General features: G+C 26.9%; 1 protein-coding gene across 1 annotated transcript in view; it reads left to right on the top strand.

The window, feature by feature from the left end:
- LOC135931081 (mitofusin-2-like) overlaps positions 1-18747 on the top strand; it is a 32904-nt gene extending 14157 nt beyond the window's left edge. The window contains exons 6-12 of the mRNA XM_065467946.1: positions 186-337; positions 657-779; positions 1320-1586; positions 1689-1963; positions 2362-2785; positions 17167-17480; positions 17794-18747. Of these exons, the coding sequence (XP_065324018.1) occupies positions 186-337; positions 657-779; positions 1320-1586; positions 1689-1963; positions 2362-2785; positions 17167-17480; positions 17794-18155 (1917 nt within the window). The 3' untranslated portion in view covers positions 18156-18747. The remainder of the gene's footprint in view (positions 1-185; positions 338-656; positions 780-1319; positions 1587-1688; positions 1964-2361; positions 2786-17166; positions 17481-17793) is intronic.
- Positions 18748-21328: the final 2581 nt, after the last annotated feature.

Here is a 21328-nt window from a genome sequence, read left to right as displayed (position 1 = left end):
TTGATCTCTTATGTATGTACATTTTTAATAAATGGATAATGTGTAGGTTAGTAATGTCATTTGAGTAAATAGAAAAAAAGGTAACGCGATACCTTAACAGCTATGATATTGCAGCTTATTAATGGAGTCAGATATTTTATTCGCGTTTCACTTGATGAATTTAAAAAAATATTTTTTTCAAAAAGGTTATAAATCAACATACCGAACGGGTGGTACAATTCCTTACAAACGAGCTTAAGGTGATGAGTGAATCCGAAACGAGAGACCGTATATTTTTTGTTTCTGCCAAGGAGGTCTTGCAAACGCGACTAGCTCTTCCTCGTGGCGGAGCCTATAGGTATGTCAGTAAATTTTACTAATCAAGATATTAACCGTTTATACTAACCGAATCGGAACAGTTGAAAAAGTTGTCACCTGAATTTAATTTCTAAAAAAGCATATGAACCGGTTTTTGACAATTTCTTAACTGTATTAAATTATCATTTTTGATATTATTGTGCATTGCTATTGAGAAGTCCGAACCGAACCAAAAGTTGTTGCTGTTTGAATCGGATCCCTGAATAAAATATAAAATTATTATTCATAAGGTCTTCATATGGTTATTACCGCCGAATGTTCTTAAAATTACATGTTAACAATTAATTTATGGAATGTAGCCCTCAATTGCAGCTATCAGACGCCAAAACAAAAGCCAGACGTCCCGACGAAAATGCCGGGGCTGAGGCTCGCTTAGCTGAATTTAAGAGATTTGAGGCTCGATTCGAAGAATGCATATCCAGGTTTATGATTATTATTATACCATTATAATAAGTAGTGTTTATTGATAAAAAAAGGCAAATATAAATTTATCAATGTAGAAATTTTTTTTAAAAATTTGATATATGAAATTTACAAAAGTAAAATAAATTTAAATAAAAATGTGTACAAAATTGGTAAATAATTTATTTTTTATCAACTAAAAATTTTTTTTTTAATTTATGAGGGTTAATTTTTCATTTTTGGGTATTATAGTATCGGCTGTATCAGCTGATATCGTAAGTATCGATATTGGTTCATCTCTTATTTTTCTGGCATAATTTTTTTACTGAATTTCTAACAGAAATACTTCAGGCAAACAAACTGGACAAAAAAATCCTTTAAACTGATGCAAAATATCCATAATTTATTTCAGAAGTAAATCAACCGTTACCCGTCAAAATCCCCCTTTTCTAACCATTTTAAATATTTTGTTTAAAATTGAGGAACATATGAATCTTTTTTTAATATTTTCTTTAAACTTTTTTCTACTATTATCACCTATTTTTTTTAAACATTCGCAGATCCGCTCTGCAAACTAAGTTTGGAAAACATTCTCACCAAGCCCTCTCGATCTGTTCTGCCATTCGATCCGCTTTCGAGGCCAGCATCAACTCTATAAGTGGTGAGCGTGATCTCTTAGTAGCGCGTAGCGTTAAAACTACTCAGAGTATAAAGCTTGTTGACACAGGACTCAAAGAAAGGGCTTCTAAATTCGAGGCGCGTCTAGCTCAGCTGAGAGAATCTGTGAGATTCCAAGTTAGCCAAGCCCTTGAGGCTGAAACCCGGAGGTTACAAACAATCAGGATTTTGCGTTTTTTTTTATCTAATGACGGTATATTTTTCATTTCTTTAAAATGCTATCATATATATAAATATAATTAAATCTACAGATTGGGAGCCTTGGTAGACGAGTTTGTCTGGTCTGGACCCGGTTCAGCCTTCGCTTCAACCGCGTCTTCACATTATAATAGCGGCGATGCGGTTCTAGTGAGATACAAGAGGGAGCTGGAAGCATTTGTGGAGGAAGGATTAAGTCGAAACTTGAGTTCGAGGTGCTTGGCCGACACCCTAGAGGATCTCCAAGGATTTAAACGTGATCTAACCGCCAGTTTTGGTCAGATTTTTCCTATCAGTAAACCCATGGAAAAGAATGACTTTAAACGAGGTTTAAATATACAAAGAAACCATTATGAATATGAAGTTACAATGTTTGTATTTTTAAGAAAAATGTAGGGAAAACTGAAATTAAATCGTCTCTAAGTTTACGATTTAATTTTTTGCCCTTATAATGGAATTGTCAGAATAGTGATTATTACATAATATTTTTAGGATTGGCGCTGTTTATTATAAGCAGAAATAATTCTGAATGAGAGATTAGATTATTTGTAGCATTTAATGACTCTTTCTAGAGAATGTGTTCAAAATTATTAATAAAAAGAATCAGTAAAATTTGTTTGCGAAAAAGATCCCCGCTCAGTTGTTTCCTTTTTACAGAAATAATTATGAGTTTTAAAAATGATACTATGTAATGTTTTTTACAAACGTTTGTGATACCAAAATTAGGAGCTGTGGATCTGAATATAGACGAGGATTTATTATCTCCCGACACGGTTGCCATGCTTCGTACCGCCTTTCATCTCGAATGTCAAGACCTCTGGGAGGATTTTAAAGAACATCTCCAGTTTAGGTTTTCGCTGAGTCCGGCTAGACTAGTCAAACGTCTCTTGATCCCCCTGATTCAAGGTTCCAAGAAGCCTATAACGGCCAGGAGAAAAGATCATTTTTTATATAGTTTCACTAGCCCAGACTCTAAATCAGAGTCAGTGACAAAACTTACTGAACGAGATAAAATAGTCTTCGACACGAATAGGCTTGCCCGAGGCGACGCCATCTCATCTTCTTACTTTCCCGATAAAGTCACAACTGGCGCTAATACTCCCAACGTGGAAAGCGTAGCGTTTGACTATAACGGTGCTCCATCTCAGAGGTAGTTTATGGATTTAAGATTCATCATATTATTTTTTCAAATGCCATAATCTAATAATATACCTTTAAGCTTGATAAACATTTGACTCCTGGGACTTTCTAAATCTCATGTGACCTAATTTTTCGTAACTACTAAATTTGTAATGGTATTTTTAATAATATTATCTTAATTTACGAACCAATATGAAGTTCAGTTAGCCTAGCTAATTAATGCCATTCTTCAATCACCAATATCCTTAATGATGGCCACACCTCACACTACAATTATATTGATAAGCTTAATGGTAACTGGTTGGCTAGTATTTAATCATCTGTTATGCTAGAACTGAAAGTATTTAATTACATTATTATTTAAAATAATATCACTATTTTACGCCTCTCCTTTTTTACACCTTTAAAATATACCAAATGCCACTCAAAATAAAAGAAGAAAAGAAAATAGAATAGAATTATATTTCTTTATTTTGAACATTAATATAAAATTATGAACAGGCCTAAAACGAATTATTCGAACTGAATATAATTGATGAAAAGAAATATTCGTAGAATAGGTTTTTTATTATTCGATCAATTATTCGTATTATTGAAATTATTTGTAAATATTATATTCGGAATTTTTCATAAATATTTTACCCTTTTTTCGGTTATTGTATATTATTTTTATTTTATTTTTTTTTGTTATTTTTTTTTGTTATTTTTTTATGTTTTTTTTTTATGTTATTTTTTTATGATATTTTTTTTTATCAATTTTTTATTTTTAAGTTATATTTTTGAGAATCTTGCATACAAATTTAATTTTTATGTGGTAAAATATTGGAATTATTAATTCCGCATATTTAAGTTATATTTAGGAAAATTTTGCATACTAATTTAATTTTTATTGTGGTAAAATATAGGAATTATTAATTCCGCATATTTAAGTTATATTTAGGAGAATTTTGCATACAAATTTAATTTTTATTGTGGTAAAATATAGGAATTATTAATTCCGCATATTTAAGATATATTTAGGAGAATTTTGCATACAAATTTAATTTTTTTTGTGGTAAAATATTTAAATTATTTTTATAGGAGAATTTTGCCTACAAATTATATTTTTTATTAGGTCTACAAATTTTTATTGACCCCACCTTTGAAGTTTAAGTGATTTTTAACCTTTCTAGTGAAGGGTTAAATCGAAATATAGTATTAAATGACGCAATTAAATATAGTATTCAAATTTATACACGATATATAGTATTAAATACTCAATTTTATTCATTGAATAAATATATATTAAAGTTAATACAATCATTTATAAAATGAATGAAAATGTCAGAACGATTTAACAATTTATATTTTCTAAAATATCTATATTCATGAATATAATCGCGATCCCCATGTCTTTTGTAGTTTGTTTTTAGATCCCGCCACAGCCTTTCGACTTTTTGGGTGTGGATGGATCTGTCATTAGGATCAACAAAATTTCGAGAATGAATGACCCATTACCTACCCCCTCTCTCTTCCATATATAACGATGCGGAATTAAGAATTTCTATATTTTTTTACCCCTAATGCAACATTTTATTCCTATATTTTACCACAAAAAAAATTAAATTTGTATGCAAAATTCTCAAAAATATAACTTAAAAATAAAAAATTGATAAAAAAAAATATCATAAAAAAAATAACATAAAAAAAATAACATAAAAAAATAACAAAAAAATAAAAATAATATACCCCCGAGAGTGGCAGTTAGGTCTGGGAACCAATAGTAAGAACCCAATATTAACAAAATATTGTATTGGTATTGGTATTGGGTCTAAAATATTGGTATTGGTTTAAACAATATTTTCTATTTCTTGTATTGGTATTGCTATTGGTTTATATTGGTAACTATTGGTTTATATTGGTATTGGTTTAAATTCAAATTACTAATTAAAAGAATAGAAATAGTGATTATAAAACCCTTAATTTCTAATTTTAAATAAACATGGGGGAAAAAATCATGATACCATAAAATCAGGGCTAAGAACCAACTCTCAAAATTTTACTGAATTCAAATTCTTTTTTTAAACTAGGAATTTATTAGGTGATGTGAATATAAAAAATTTTGATTTAATCATGTATTTTTTGTATCAACAATAATAAACGTATTGATTTTGAACCATTTTATTTATCACAAAGAACATAGCAAAATAAGTAAAATAAAAATGTAACATAACTGTCTATTTATACACATATAATGCAAAAGAATGATATAATTTTAATATAAGAAGAGGAAATAATTTTATGTATTTAAGAAGAATCTTGCATGCGCATCCAACTTTATAGGCACAGGCAAGCTTGTATAGTTTGCTCATCTAGTGAACAACGTTGGTCTGTTATAACATACCGTCCTTCTGAAAAAGCCCTTTCAGAGCTAGATGAGGTGGCCGGAATTGCTAGATAATCTCTGGCAATTTTTGATAATACTGGATATCTATTTTTATTTAATTTCCACCAATCTAATGGATTTGTATCATTGGAAATTGTGGCTTCATCTACGTATTTACTTATTTCTAAGTTGTTATTATTATGAGGTTTCACCTGATAAATTTTGTCATAAAAGGATAATTTTTTGTTATTTTGTGCTTCATTTGTAAGTTCCGCTGAATTGTTATTATTTATTTTATAAATATTGTATTCATTAGTAAGATATCCAATAAGAGTTTCCATATTATTATGCTTTAATAAATGACTTGATAGTTTAAATCTTGGGTCAATCATTGTTGAAATAATAAAGAGGTGTTTATTATAATTATAGTATTTATTAGTTTTGTTAAGGCAGCTAAAGAGCTGTCTTTAAAATAGCATTAGGATTATTATTATAACTCTCCACATGCTCAAAAATACTGGAATACAAAGGAATAATTGTTGAAATTGTTGGAGTATTAGCACATGAGGCCATCTCTGTAGCAAAATTAAATGGTTCCAGAAATTCTCGGTATATTTCTATATTATTCCAGGCTAAGGCACTAATATAATTTTCTTGATTGGTATTTTGTAAATGATTGGTATATGTTGTCAAATAGGGTTTGAGCAATATTGCTCTTTCAAGTATTTGGTATGTTGAATTCCAACGTGTTGGTATATCCAAAATTGGGTGAGGAAATTTTAAGTGTGGATTTTTTTCAAGATATATTTTTTCGAGTTTATTAAATTTAGATATAGAGAGTTTAAAAATTTTTAAAAAATTTCTTATTTTTTTTAAAGTTGTATTTAAGGGTTCCAACGCAGCCATGACAGCCAAATGTATAATATGGCAAAAGCATTTGCACACATTATCAAAATTATCTTTTTGTTTTAAAATTTTTAGAAATGCTAAATTATTACTTGCATTGTCTAATGTAATGCAAAAAAAAATCAATTTCATTTACTTTTAATACATAATTAAAAATATTAATAGAATTATGTGCTGATTTAAAAGGAAAAAAATCTAATAAATGATTATTTAATTTAAAATCATTATCAATATAATGAATTGTTATGCCCATAAAGGGTATTTTATTTGGAGAGGACCAAATGTCCATTGTTAAGGAAAATTTAGATGTAATGTTAGAAAGTACAGATTTTAAATTGATAAAAAAACTATGATAATGTTTCATAATTTCTATTTTTAGTGTTTTTATAGAAACTAATGTTAGTGAAGGGTTACAATATGCTATTAAATTTTTAAAAGTGATATCCTCAACTATTGAAAAGGCTAAATTATTTTGAATGAAAAAGTTTATAATTAAATTATTTAAATTAGCTTTATTATTTAAATTATTAAGTAAAAATGATTTTATTGTCTTAATTTTTTTACTGCCAATATTTATTTGCTCATATTTCTTATATAATGTTGGGTAAATGGATTTAAGATGTGTCCATAATCCTGAGGTTCCAAAATTGGGAAGTGATATTTTTTTCTTACATTTATTACAAATTGCCTTTTTTTTATTATCACAAGTAGTATAAAATTCCCAGATTTTTGCTGAATTTCGTCTTTTATTAGATATTGATGATTCTTCTTGTTCCTTCGCTATTATTATTAGTACCAACAGCATTTATATTTATTAACTCTATTTGGTCTTCACTTATTATAATATCCTAAATAAATAGATAAAATTGATAGATATCATGTAAAAAATTTACTTCCATAATAAAAATAAACTATAATTATAAATAACAGAAATATTGATATCACAGTAGTATTTGGAAGAAATAACAGATGTAATCAGTTTTTGCAATGAAAGTAAAAAAAATTCCACGATATAATTATCCACGATAAATACAAATAATTATGTTATTTTTAATATTGGTATTGGTTAAAATTGTATTTAAACAATATATCAAAACCAATATACTTAGGTAATTGGTATTGGTATTGGTTGTAAAAGCAATACCAATATTTAAATATATATTGATTTATATTGGTATTGGGGTAATTCCATACCAAATCGATAACTTTTCGGCTCGACCTTTTTAATTTCGATAAAATTTTGTATACTGAGAGAATATCATTAGAAAGCATCGAATCCAAAATTTTAGCCTCCTAGTACTCATAGTTCCTGAGATATCAATGGTCAAAAGTGCCAAAAATGACGTTTTTTCGAAAAATGCGATTTTTTAAAATTGAGATAAGTTAAAAAATAATGATTTTAAAAATATAAGTTATATGTCAATTTATAACTCTATTAAGGGCCTTTTATTGAATATTAAAAATTTTTTCAAAATAATATTGTTGCGGTTTTTATTTAAGTTATAAATTTTAAACATGAAAACTCCAAGTGTTTCGCTTTCCAAATTTTTTTGAATTTAATATTTTCTTATTCTCTAACCTTATATCTATTCATAAAAAAAATTTAAACTTGGGACAGCCATGGGTTTTTTAGTTATTGCGATTTAAAAAATCAAAAAATAAATATTATTTTCAAAAATAGATGGCGCTCCTTTATAAAATTACGCGTTTTGTTAAAATTATTATTTTTTTTAAACTTTTTTCCATTTTAAACATAAATAATAAGATTTTCCAGCATTAATAATTTTAAATTTCGTAAAATTATTTTATTAATTTGTAAATATAATAGATAAATAAAAATTTATGAAAGATATTACTTATTTTCGGGTTTTCCTTAAATTTAATTGTTTTGACGCCATGATAATTTCGTTTTACAATAGATTATATGTACGCCCAGTAGCCGTTGATGGGTTAATTATTGTTAAAATATTATTTTTTGGTATGTAAAGGAGATCTTGTGCCGCTGGATAAACAAAAGAATTTGCTGGTCCTTTAGGATGAAGAAAATTAATTTTTATTTCATCTCTAACCAATCGGAAACACTGCGTGAATTTTTTGTGTCCCAGGTATTGAGATAGCTTTACTAAATCTCTCAAGTAGCCTCATCTCTTCCTCATACTCTGGTATGGTGGCATAAGAAAAATTTATACCTTTTATATGCTCTTCCGCATATTTATAAAATTATAAAGGTGTAATTATTTGATCAGTGTATAAGGTCTTTGTAAGCTTGCCTTGACAACTAACCTTTTTACTGTGCCGCCTATGCGGTTGCAGACACTTTTACCATGTGCCTAGAAAAAAAATGCCATTCTGCTTGGACACCAAAATCGATTTCATGGTAACAAACATTGATGAAGATTTTCCTATTTTTATATTGAGCTGCTGAACCATCAGAAAAGTAGTAAATTTTTTCTGGTGGAGTGTCGAATTTATTTTTTTAAAAATTAATCAAATGCGATTGGAATAAATGGAATGAAACAGTATTATGAATTAAGGATTCCGATATTACCACAAAACTTAGGTTGTTAATTAGATTTCCTATTTTATAATAAATTGAGAATGGATGCAGCGTAGCTTGCGAAGTTGTCCAATGATAACCCTACTTCATCTTGGACAATAAAGGAATAATTTTCTGAAAAGTCACAAATAATTAGATAGTGATTATTTTCTAAACTATTTTTAAGGTTATTGTGAAATGAACTTTGTTGTTCACAAATAAATGAATGGCGTATGAGAATATTTATTTTATTGAAAAAATAATTAATAAATTCGTCTGAAGATTGAGAAAGTCTCCAGAGTTCTATCGACCGAAACCAATTGTTTAAACGTAATAAGAGCTATATCATTTTTTATAAATAATTTTTCAATGCGTTCTTTTAAGAGTGTCGAGCCAGGACACTCGCTACAGTCACCAAAATAACAGATTGGTAATGGGGGGTTGCAAATCATTCTGCCTATAACATCTCTATAAGTTGTTAATATATCCTCACCATTTTTAGTCAATGTTGCTAATTCACAGCCTAAAATCATTAGTTTAATATTCTGGTGTATGCTACAAACGCATACACTATGTGTTCCGCTAGCCCCTGCCAATATGCAATTTTTTGGTCTTAAGCTTGCGAATTTCGAAAATACAATTATTATGCTTGAATTACTCTCCTTAAAATGATTATATAATTCTTTTAAATTATTAAGAACTAGCCTTTTTTGAGCGTTCACTCGTTCCCCCTTTTCAATGATAGATATGCAATCTTTTTTTCCTGGTAATACCCTGCTAACTTCATCACTGCAAAAAAAACTTTTAACAATATCAACTGTTTTTTGATTGAGATATTTTGCAGGCTTTCGATTTGGAGTTGAAAGAATCCCCTTTTCTTCTAAAATGATTTTGGAATTATATGCCATATGATATGTAGCGTTGAATTCCGTTTTTATTTTATTTGCACTCCAATTAGGAGGCAGAATGGTCAGCAATTGATATTTTTTATTTTTAAATAAATTAGGATAATGTAATTTTATATTGTTGAGAATATCATTATTGCCTTTTGTGTCCGATTCTGGATTGTTAATTATTATATCTGAAAGAGCTTTTGATATTTTTGCTATCTTTTTTTTGGATAATTTTTTTCAGTTAGTTTTTTTTTCTTAATAGGAGATATTCCAATTTCGTTTAAGGTTAAATTGATTGTATCTATTGATGCGGATGCTGTGGGGATATTATTTACATATTCGCTATCAGAATTTATATTTTCAATATTTTTTTGTGATAAACGCTTACGACATTTATCACAAATATAGTGTTCTGCCTCTATGTTTGGAAATTGTGTCATCCACGTCGTGACTTTACGCAAGTTCTTTTTACAATTAAAGTGTTTAGATTCTTTAAAAGGATTTGCACATTTATATTTATACATTATAAATAATTTTAAGAAAAAATTAATATTGAAATATTTGTAAAATAAAAATTAATTAATATCAAGGCAGGTGCATGAAAACTTGCTATTATCTTTCAAAAATTAATTATATTTTCTTATATAGGAATTGTAATTATCTTTTTAGGAAATTAATCATTTATTTTAAAAACTAATAAATTTTACAAGTTATCAATAAAGTAATAATAATAAGTAGTCTATCAAATGATCTAAATAATATATTTTCATAATATTAATGCTGGAAAATCTTATTATTTATGTTTAAAATGGGAAAAAGTTTAAAAAAAATAATAATTTTAACAAAACGCGTAATTTTATAAAGGAGCGCCATCTATTTTTGAAAATAATATTTATTTTTTGATTTTTTAAATCGCAACAACTAAAAAAACCCATGGCTGTCCCAAGTTTAAATTTTTTTTATGAATAGATATAAGGTTAGAGAATAAGAAAATATTAAATTCAAAAAAATTTGGAAAGCGAAACACTTGGAGTTTTCATGTTTAAAATTTATAACTTAAATAAAAACCGCAACAATATTATTTTGAAAAATTTTTTAATATTCAATAAAAGGCCCTTAATAGAGTTATAAATTGACACATAACTTATATTTTTAAAATCATTATTTTTTAACTTATCTCAATTTTAAAAAATCGCATTTTTCGAAAAAAGTCATTTTTGGCACTTTTGACCATTGATATCTCAGGAACTATGAGTACTAGGAAGCTAAAATTTTGGATTCGATGCTTTCTAATGATATTCTCTCAGTATACAAAATTTTATCGAAATTAAAAAGGTCGAGCCGAAAAGTTATCGATTTGGTATGGAATTACCCATTGGTATTGTAAACCAATATTATATTGGTATTGGTCCCACCCCTAGTGGCAGTAACCCTTTTTTCATATATGTAAGTAAAAATAAAAAGTAAAAAATCAAGTTTCCTTTCTTATTGGATGAATATATTTTATTTTTTGCTTTATTTCCTCTGCATGTTTTTTATATTTTCATTTGGTGTAAAATTTATTATAAAAATTTATAAAGAATGGTACAAAGTAAAACATGCATAATTTAATTCATTTTTTTTAAAATACAATATTTATATTATTATATTAAAACTACATAGATGGGAAAAACTCTTATTTCACAATTTTAAATAGAATATAAAATTTTTATTTCTAAAAAATAAAAAATAATTGCTTTAATTTTTTTAAAAAAAATTTCAGCCCGGCCCGGACTACCGATATCACTTTTTGGAAGCCGATCCGTATATGATATAGGCCGGTTTCCACCAATATCACACCTGATTGTATTCTTTATACATATTTAATTTTTTTAGTGTATAAAAATATGGTAAAAATAATTCTCATTAAAAAATATCCCCTGGAAAATAATTTCCCGGAAAAAAAATCCTAGGAAAATAATTACCCGGGAAAAAAATTCCCATAGAAAATTATTCCCCGGAAATAAATTCTCCATTTTTTAGATTAAATTAAAAATAGGGGAAAAAAAATTCCCCGAATAATTTTTTTAAATTATCAAAAATAACCCCACGGCTAAAATAGCGAAAATATTTCTAAAAAATTATATTCAGTATTTTCTGAAATTTGAATATTTAATCTCGACCTTTGACGATTTTTTTGAGCACTATTTCTGTTTTAATTCTAAGCGATATGGGGCAATCTTAAAATATGGGAATTAATAAATCGGTTGGTAGTTTTGATACTTTATAATTTATTAGATAGTAGGGCTGTGCCGATCCACCCACATATTTTCACCTATTCGATATTTTCCAATATTGGTCAAAATTAATCCGATATTTATATTGATTTTTCACCACCTCCCATTGAACCAAATGTAATTAAGAAATTAATATTTTTTATGCAAAAAATCGAATTATGCATTTAATTTAATTTTTTTATTTCTACAATAATTAAAATAATTATAATAGATTAAATATATTTAATAATATATCTATTTTATGCTATGTATTATAATATTTAATATATAAAATTTTAATATATTATATTTTTTTAAATAAAATATATCCACAATTCAGTTACCATATTTGAAAAAAATAATAATAAAATTGGTTAAAAATATTTAAAATAAATAAAACTTTGGGTGTTCCTTTCTATTTTTATAAAAAAACTTTTAAAATACTATAAATCTATTTAAATAAATAAAATTTAAAGGGTGTTGTGCATTTACATTGTTTAAAAAAAAATTATTTAGCAAATAATATTAATGTAAAACAAATATACATAAAATAACAAATAAAAAGATCAGATCGGGTTTTAGATATCTGCCTGATCCGATATTTTTGGAAAATGTTAAATATCGGTGCCGATCCGATATTTAATAACAGCACAGCCCTAGTAGATAGCATAAAAAGTATAGATTTGTGACATCTTGAAAAGAAAACATGATAGATTTTTATAGAAATAAATAAATGAAAATTATGGAAGATGTTTTACAATTTAAAATTGAAAAAGAAAACAAATTTTTTCCTAGAAGAGGGAGGTTATTTCCATAATCTAAATTTCAATAGATATTATGAAAATAAATCATTTAACCACATTGTATTTACCAAGAAGAGGGTGGGGGGGGGTGTATTTCCAACCCACACGCCACTAAGGTTAAAAAAAATATTACATTAATATTAGAACACTATTCTGTTCCGTACGTTTATATCAGTCTGAATCCCGGACAAAAATAACAAAATGGAATCTTTTTATGTTAATACTATTTGTTTTAAAAATTGTATCTGATATAAATTTTCAAAAAAGTATTGATCCAAACCACTGATTACAAGTGCTTATTTTAAGAATGGTTTTATTTTTTTTCTATAAATTTAAAAAAAATTCATAAGCAAAATAATAATTATAAGATTTAAACATATAATATTCAGTACTCATAATCACCTCTGAAATAGATGTTTTTTTATTAGAATGGTCAGCATTTTTCATTACTTTTGGCAGTATTTAATTCAAATTGGGCAGTGAAAAATATAATTTAGTAAGTTTTATATTGATTTTGTATTTAGCCACTTAAATTCTTAGAGCAAGCATTATATACTTCGGTAAAATAATTTTATTTTTATCAAATATAGGAGACCAGGTTGAATTGCAAGTTTCTTATTTCGCCACATAATTTTTATATATAATTATATCATTTAATAGCCCATCATTAACCTTAAAAACAAAAAAAGGGCATATTTAAGAGTTAGTAAAAGTCATGCTATTATTTTTGCCAGACAAATATCAAAATAACAAGCCAACTATTTTTGAAGGCAAATGTGAAAAGCGTCTTATCTCAAACTGATTTAATAAATTTTTAATATATTTATAAAAACTTCATGGAAATGATTAATAATTTGTATAAAAATAAATATTTTTTATAATATTAAAATAAAAATTTGATTTTCAATTAATATCTAAAAGTTGATGAAAATGTGTAAAGGTGAACTAGATTTATTAACTTTCGTTTTATTATTTAAAACCTCAAATCTTCGAGGGAATTTGAATTTAAAATACATTTTGATTTAATTAAGGTATGAATTTACAAATCCGGGACAAAATAAAAAATCTGGGCTGGCCATTATCTTTACTTAGCTTATAATGATATTTTACTTAATATCACAGAGACTAAGTATCCAATTCGTTTATTTTATAAATATTGTTTTGTTCAATTTTCACCAAACCTGATTAATAATAATTTAAAAATTTGGTTAGGTTTAATATTAATCACCAGTGATTATTCATAATTTTGTTTAACAATTTTATTTAGGAAATTTTTTATTATTTTGTTGATTTTCTCAAATTTTAAATATTTTATTTGGGGATATTTTTTCAATTTTGTTAATTTTCTAAAAATAACTGAATATTTTATAGGATCAAAAAAAGGGAATTATTTTCCGGGGAATTTTTTTCTAAAGAATTTTTTTTTTCTGGGAATTTTTTTTTCGGAGAATTATTTTCCTAGATTCAAAAGTATAAAATAAATGGGAGAATGTTTATTAAATTGAAATAATTAATATAAATGGGCTTCGTATTAAATTATTTATCTATTCTTTTAAATTAATTTCTTTAATTTTTAAAAAAATATAATATCACTTTACTTAAGTTATATATTTTAAAAAAGACGCCATTTTATCGATTAAGAAACTTTGAATATCGGCTTATCGATATTTTAAAAATAAATAATCGATCTGATAAAAAAATATCGGTCCGTCCCTAATTAAAAGTTTCATTTTTAAACATATCACATCCGCATCTATTCATATTTTTTTACAAATTATCATCTATTTTTTTTACAAAATATGATTAATTTTTTATAAACTTTAGAAAAATTTAATTTTTAAATCGAATCGAATATTCGTGCGAATAATGAATAATTATTCGATTTGTACTAATTCGTATAACTCATATATTCGTTTCGAGTTTTTGTAGGCCTAATTATGATTGTATTATGCACCAAGAGTTTTAAAGGCTAATAAATGGATGATTTATATAGTTTAAGCAAAAAAATAGTTATTTGAATCAGGATTCGCAATGAATATTCATCAAAAATTAGCTATTTTATATAAAGGGTCATTCCATATCAAATCAATCACCTTACAACCCAACCATCTCAGATTTTGATAAAATTTGGTATATAAGTTATGGAAATGTTGTTTATGACTAATTTAAAATATTAGTCTCTTAACTATATTAGAACCGGAGATAAAGAGCCTCGATGTGGCTATGCTTGGTTATTTTTCAAAAAAAAATGATTTTTTAAAATTGGGATAACTTTAATATAGATGAACTATATATATTTTGACTCATTTTATAGTCTACATATTTTGAGTATTTTAAATGTAATTAATTTTTTTCCAAATTCCAGATATAGTAATCAGGAAAATTCTATTTTGTAAAATCCACTAGATGGCTAAGATATTAATTAAATTATTGATTTTTTGAATAATTTTTCTTCCAAATTTAACGATTCTTCTTTCCAATATAAAAATCTTCAAATCCAAAAAACCCCTTATTATTGCTAAATCCGCCAGATGAAGCTAACTTATCCTCTAGATGGCGTAGTAATTTAATATATTAATTTTTACAATATAAGTCTCTAAGTTTTATATCATAATAATTTATTTATTGAATAAATAATGGTAAGCATATAAATATTTAAAATAATTTTAATTAAGTTTTCTTGAATTTAATTTATGGATTGCCATTTCGGATTCCTCATTAGCTAAAGTCTAAGTTCTTCCCGTTGCTGTCAATGGTTTACAATAGTGAGAATATCATTCTCAGTCCTTTTGTATGCAGAAAAATACCTTATATTTTTAGCCGTTTATAAGCAAATTTTTAACCGGTTAAAAATTGGTTAAACCATGTTTTTAGCCGAAAGTTTTTACTTTGGCTTCGTAATTTTCTTAAAAATATCTTAATGTTAAAGAATTTTCTCCGCCACGCGTTTGTAGATTGAGCCTAATTAGCCAACATTTAGCCATTATATATTTATACTAGTAATATCTTGAATATATTCCACCCATCATTCATTATCATATGAACATGTTATATCATTGGTTGATATTTCGCCTATTATATATTCAATATTATCTAGTTTGGCTTGAATAGCTCTGGAACGAGCGGAGTAGCATTTTTAAAAAAATCTCCCTTTGAAATCTTTAAATTCGCTGAGAAAACTATAAAAAATATTTATTTTTCCTTTGCATCCCATAATGAATACCAAAATGAGTAGAATTTTTAGAGGAACGATATTCAAGAGCTCTTTTCATTCCTGGAACATGCAGTCTATTCTGTTAAATTATCACCACAAAAAATTATTTAAGTGCTATTCAATCCAAACTAGAAAATATACAAAATAGAATAGGCGAAATATCACAACGAAAGATATTAAAGGGTATGTAACATGTTCTTATGATAATAAATGTTGGGTAGCATATATTCAAGATATTATTAGTGAGGCAGAAATAAAGGTGATTTTTAGTACCGTTAATCCTTTTATTATCAGTTAATATCGGATATTCTAATTATCCCGAAAAATGATATTTTCACTATTATCAACCCCCTGACAACCACGGGAAGAATTTACATTTTAACTAATGATGAATCCGATATAGCAATCTATAAATTAAATTCAAGGAAATTTAATTAAAATAATTTTAAATATTTATATTATTTGTTTGCTATTAATTATATAAATATTGTATTATGAAATAAAAAATCTTTTAGATTGACTTATATTATTAAAATGGATACAATAAATTACTTACGCTAAGCTTAGAATTCGGGGCCAGGCAGGTTTAGCAAAAATGGGATTTTTACTGGTTATTTTTTAGGCCCAGTTAAGAGGCTAATATTTTATACTCGCCAAATACAACACTTTATTAATAGTCGGTTCTTAAAGTGATTAATTTGATATGAAATGACCCTAGTATATTCCAGCTCACATTAGGCCTTTAAACTTATTTATTCCCTATAAATTTTATTGGGGGGCTTTAAACCAGCTTTTTGCATGCCTTTCTTTGTTTCGAGTTACATTTTTTAAAAAATAATTTGGGTTCGACACGTTTAAAAAATTATCTCAATTAGAGTCATAACTGATTGTTCACAATGACATAATATTGTATTCATTTTTATAAATGGGGGCGGGTAGAGAGATAATTTTATTTTCTTGAATAGGCACAAACTTGGATATTTGCTTGGGTGCTCACCCTTGGCTACATTCTTGAACATCATCTCATAATGTATATTAGCCGTAGCCTTCGAGTTTTGTTTTATGTTTGAAAAACAATATTGATTATTATCTGCAATCCTAAAACACCGACCCGATCGAGTTACAATTTTTTTTATCGCTCATTTATATTGTTTTTTGATGACTTATCATATTTGTTATGAAGCGTTTTCTTTAAAAAAATTACTAATCAAAACTTTATAGTGAATTTATTGTAAAATCTTATATATAGATGTCATACCCCCAAAAAATCAAGGATTGAAAGATTTCAAATAACATCTCGGGAAAATTAAAATTATTTAAAAAATGGTACCTAGAAATGCTGAGAATCAGCAGCAATTCCAAGTATCGACACGAATTAATTAAGTAATAATGTGAATTATTTTATACTTTTTTTTCAAGCAAAACGCGTTTCTCTTTGCCCGATATAGCGGATACTGGCAGCTTAGTATCACATCGTTCTAAATCGCACCTTCCTCAATCAAGCACCTTCGACGTTTTGTATGACGATGAAACAGCAAATTCCGAAGAAGACACCTTGGTCTTTTCTGACGAACTGCGGCATTTGTCCACCATCGCTTCGGCTTCTCTCTTCGGAGTGTCATCAGCCGGTACCGGGTTTCTAGGAGCTTTTCTCGTGGCCCGATTTCTTCTTCTATCGCCTTCTTCGACCTTCTCCACCTCCTCGCTAGCCTTTAAAATTTCCTTCACCCTAGGTAATTACAATTACATTTTAAAAATATCAGAGATGCAGCGATATAATCACAGTAGATATATAATAAAGCAAAACTGAGGTAGTATCGGTATTGCCTAAAAAAATGATATCAATGCATCTTTGGTAAGGATATGTTATTATTAATATATACCAAATATGTCCAATTTAATGAATATTGAAACTAAATGGTGCTCGTTTCAAGAAGATTATTTTAAAAAAGAGAAAAGTGTTTGGGGTCAGAGCTAGTGCTCGAATTGGTTCGATATCTCAAATCAGACCATTGTATCTTAAAAACTATTATATGGCACATGAAGGTTGCCTGTACGGATTAGCCTATCTTTACGAGCGAGCTTCCTGGACGCCTTTGGCTCGCGAACGTGTCTTCAAGCGACAGTTCTCTTCTCACGGTGGAGCTCGTCTTAGACGCATCGCGTCTCGTGCGGCCTCAAACTGTGCGAGTCATGTGTCTTGCGATGCGCGCCATTCTCTCTCTCGCTTACTCTCCTCTGCTTCCGCTTTCCGTAAGAGCCTCGAGGTAGCTGCACGAACCGATACTCTCAGGCGAGAAGCGTGCGATAAACTATTGGCTGATATTTGCCCGCGTGTCGAGGCTGTAGGTCTTAAATTGACCCGGGCGTTGGACATATTTCTTACCACTTATTTCGCTAATCCTTAAAAACTAATTGAGCAAAAGAAAGATAATATTTATCCCTTTTTTTAAATATTACCTTTAAATACAATTAAAATCAGTTTAAAACACAAAGAATGATTAATTATTTCTTATATCATCTTTAGATAATATATCGAAAAATTTTAGTTATTTCTTTCAAAAAGGATCATTAAGTTTTGATAAAATTGCCCAATTGTCTCTTAATCGTGCTTTTTTAAATAGAGATTTAATATTTTATTTATTATTGTTTAATGTGTAAGAACGACTTAATTTTTTTTAATAATAAATTGACGGAACTAATTATAATATATATTTTAACCTTTTCTTGACGCCTTCTATCCAATTTTATAAATTTGCAGTCTTTTCATTGATATTTACTTTTTTCTTTTAATAAATTTAATTTACCCGTGTAATAAAAATATTTTTTTATTTTTGAATGTTTTTTTTTATTCTGTTTATTAATGTTACAATTATGTTTATTATATAATATAATATATTTTTTACAGTTTTTATCCTTAGCCTTCATATTATGACAAGATGTCCACCATTTAAAAAAAACAAATTTTTCCTGATATAATAACGACCTTGTTGATTATAAATATTATGTACAGTTATATTTTGTTTCGTCGACTTATATATTATAATATTAGACAAAATTTGTAAATTATAAAAATTGTTGTAAATTATAATAAAATATTAATTCGCTTTTTAAATAAAAAAAAATCTCAATTAATATATAAAATATTCAGTATATTATTTAGTAAAATTTTTAGAAGTGAGCACCTCATTATAATGACAATTTTAATTCAGTTCCTTGAGATTAATGCTCCAAGCAAGTATTCGAATATATAACATTTAATATTAAATATTTTTAATTCGTAAATTTTCGCCAATGATATATTTAGAATGAAAGAAGCTATTAAATAAAAAAAATGTTCCAATTTTAAGATGATGCTAAAATATTTGCTTCCGAATAATACCCAATTTGTCGATACAAATATTAAACAATAGATCCATTATTAAGAGAATCTGCCAAGGTTCATAAAGAATTCGATGAATAATTGTATTGCAAATATAGCAACGAACAATCCTTGATTCTAAGAAAAATCTATCATTTTTTTATTCAATGTATATAATGGAATGTTTCCATTGACATTGAAAATATGAAAAGGATATTTATTGAGAATAGTGGAATGAGATTATATAGAAGAAAAGGATTATATAGCTATATTATTAATTCGTCATTATTTAAAATATATTTAAAAAATTAGGCAAAAGAAAACATTCCTTATATTATTGAAATGGCGATAGACTATATTGTGTTTCATAGTACCTTTTTGTCCATCTGAGAGCTTATTCTATTTAGATTCTAATTTTTAATTGATCTTCCATTAATGAAGAAAATGCTATCTTAGTATCTATTTTAAATTTTTATAATACATAATACGTGCAATATTTATTAGTAATTTATATTTTCGCTTTGTGATAGTAATGAATGTGATTTAAAGAAATACGCCTATCATACGCGTACGCAGGAATTTGGTCTGGGGGGGGATTATAATACATTTCTTAATTTTGAATAATAATCTAAGTTTTAACTTATTTCATATCAAGTATATTTTCTTTTTTGCTTAAATATTAAAAATAATCATTTGCATAATAATAATAATCATTTGCATAATGCAACATTACCTATAAAATGGAAATATAAAAAACAAGAAAATTTTGAAAAATGGGAAAAGAAAAAAAAAACTCCTCGAAAAAGAAATTTTATTTATTTTTCTTGAGTTAAAGAAAAAAACATTTTTAAAAATAAAAATTTTTATTATTTTTTTTGACACTTAAAATTCTTGAACCCTCCTCTTCTAAAAATGATACGGGTTTGGTTTGGGTTCAGCCAAAATATTAGTATTCCGAAGGGTTCTTATCCGGGTTCTCATCTCCTTGCTTTTTAGGCTAAAACATGGATAAACCGGATTAGAATTGTTCAAAGTTAAAACTTTATCAGACGCACAATAATAAATAAAGTAATAAAATTTAATGAATAAATTCTAAGAATAAAGGCCATATAAAAATAAAATTTTAATATTGATAAAAATATAAAAAAAGTCTTTATAGTAATGATAAATCATTATCGTTCTCAGAAGTATTTAAATTATACGGTAAAATTAATATATATATATATATATCTAAATTCAAATATGAAAGGGATGAATAATTAGCATATTATATTATATCATATAATTTAATATAATATATACATAATATAAAATAAAATAACGTAAAATTTTATATGATTTATTTATGTGAGTCTTAAATAAAAATGGAAAAGAAGTGAGTTTATTATACATAAAGGAAATTTAGATATAGAAAAAGATAACCAGATTAGATGGAAGAGATAAAACTCCTGTTATTTGGAGCGATTATAAACTATAGCTAAGTAATCCATTACCCGCAACTATGAGATTCTTAATAATTGTCTACACTTTATAGGGTCTTATTATTAATAGATGATTGATATATGAGCAATAAAGATAATATATTAAAATTTTATCTAATCTAAAAGTTCCTCAAGATTATAGGTAAGGGAAAGATTTACGAGTATTGTTTGCTTTAACCTGAGTTTTAAACCATAACCAAAACATGGAATCCTCTTGAAGTGTTTTATTAAATAAGTAAAATAGGTAAAGTAAGTAAAAGTATCTTTAATACAAAATATCACGTATATATATAATGAATTCAAGCAGAACATGAGAATACAACTCTTGAAAAAAGAGTTTCGAAACCCCCACTACGTTATCACGATAAATTCAATTTACAATTACATTTATATTACAGTTCTCCCCACTATAAATTGAATTCATCGTGATAACGTAGTGGGGGTTTCGAAACTCTTTTTTCAAGAGTTGTATTCTCATGTTCTGCCTTTTCCACTTCTTCGGTCAACGTAACGGGTATTTCCTTCTCTTGTGTATGTGCATCCCTCAATTGATCTGCATGCTTGTTTTTAACGATCCCCTCTGATTCCACATCGTACAATATTGCGCTTTTTCGTTGTAACACTTTTCCTTCATGCCACCCTGCTGTTCTTTCGTTTGCTATTCAAACTTTTTGCTGCTCTTCAAACTCCCGAGGTTTAACACTTCTATCTTTGTAGTACTTTTGTTTCCATAGAGCGT

The sequence above is a fragment of the Gordionus sp. m RMFG-2023 genome, chromosome 1 (genome assembly GCF_954871325.1).
Source record: "Gordionus sp. m RMFG-2023 chromosome 1, tfGorSpeb1-WG-v2, whole genome shotgun sequence".
NCBI classification, from domain to species: Eukaryota; Metazoa; Nematomorpha; class Gordioida; order Chordodea; family Parachordodidae; genus Gordionus; species Gordionus sp. m RMFG-2023.
Note: the sequence above shows the minus strand (reverse complement) of the source record. Positions and strands in the feature narration are given on the sequence as shown.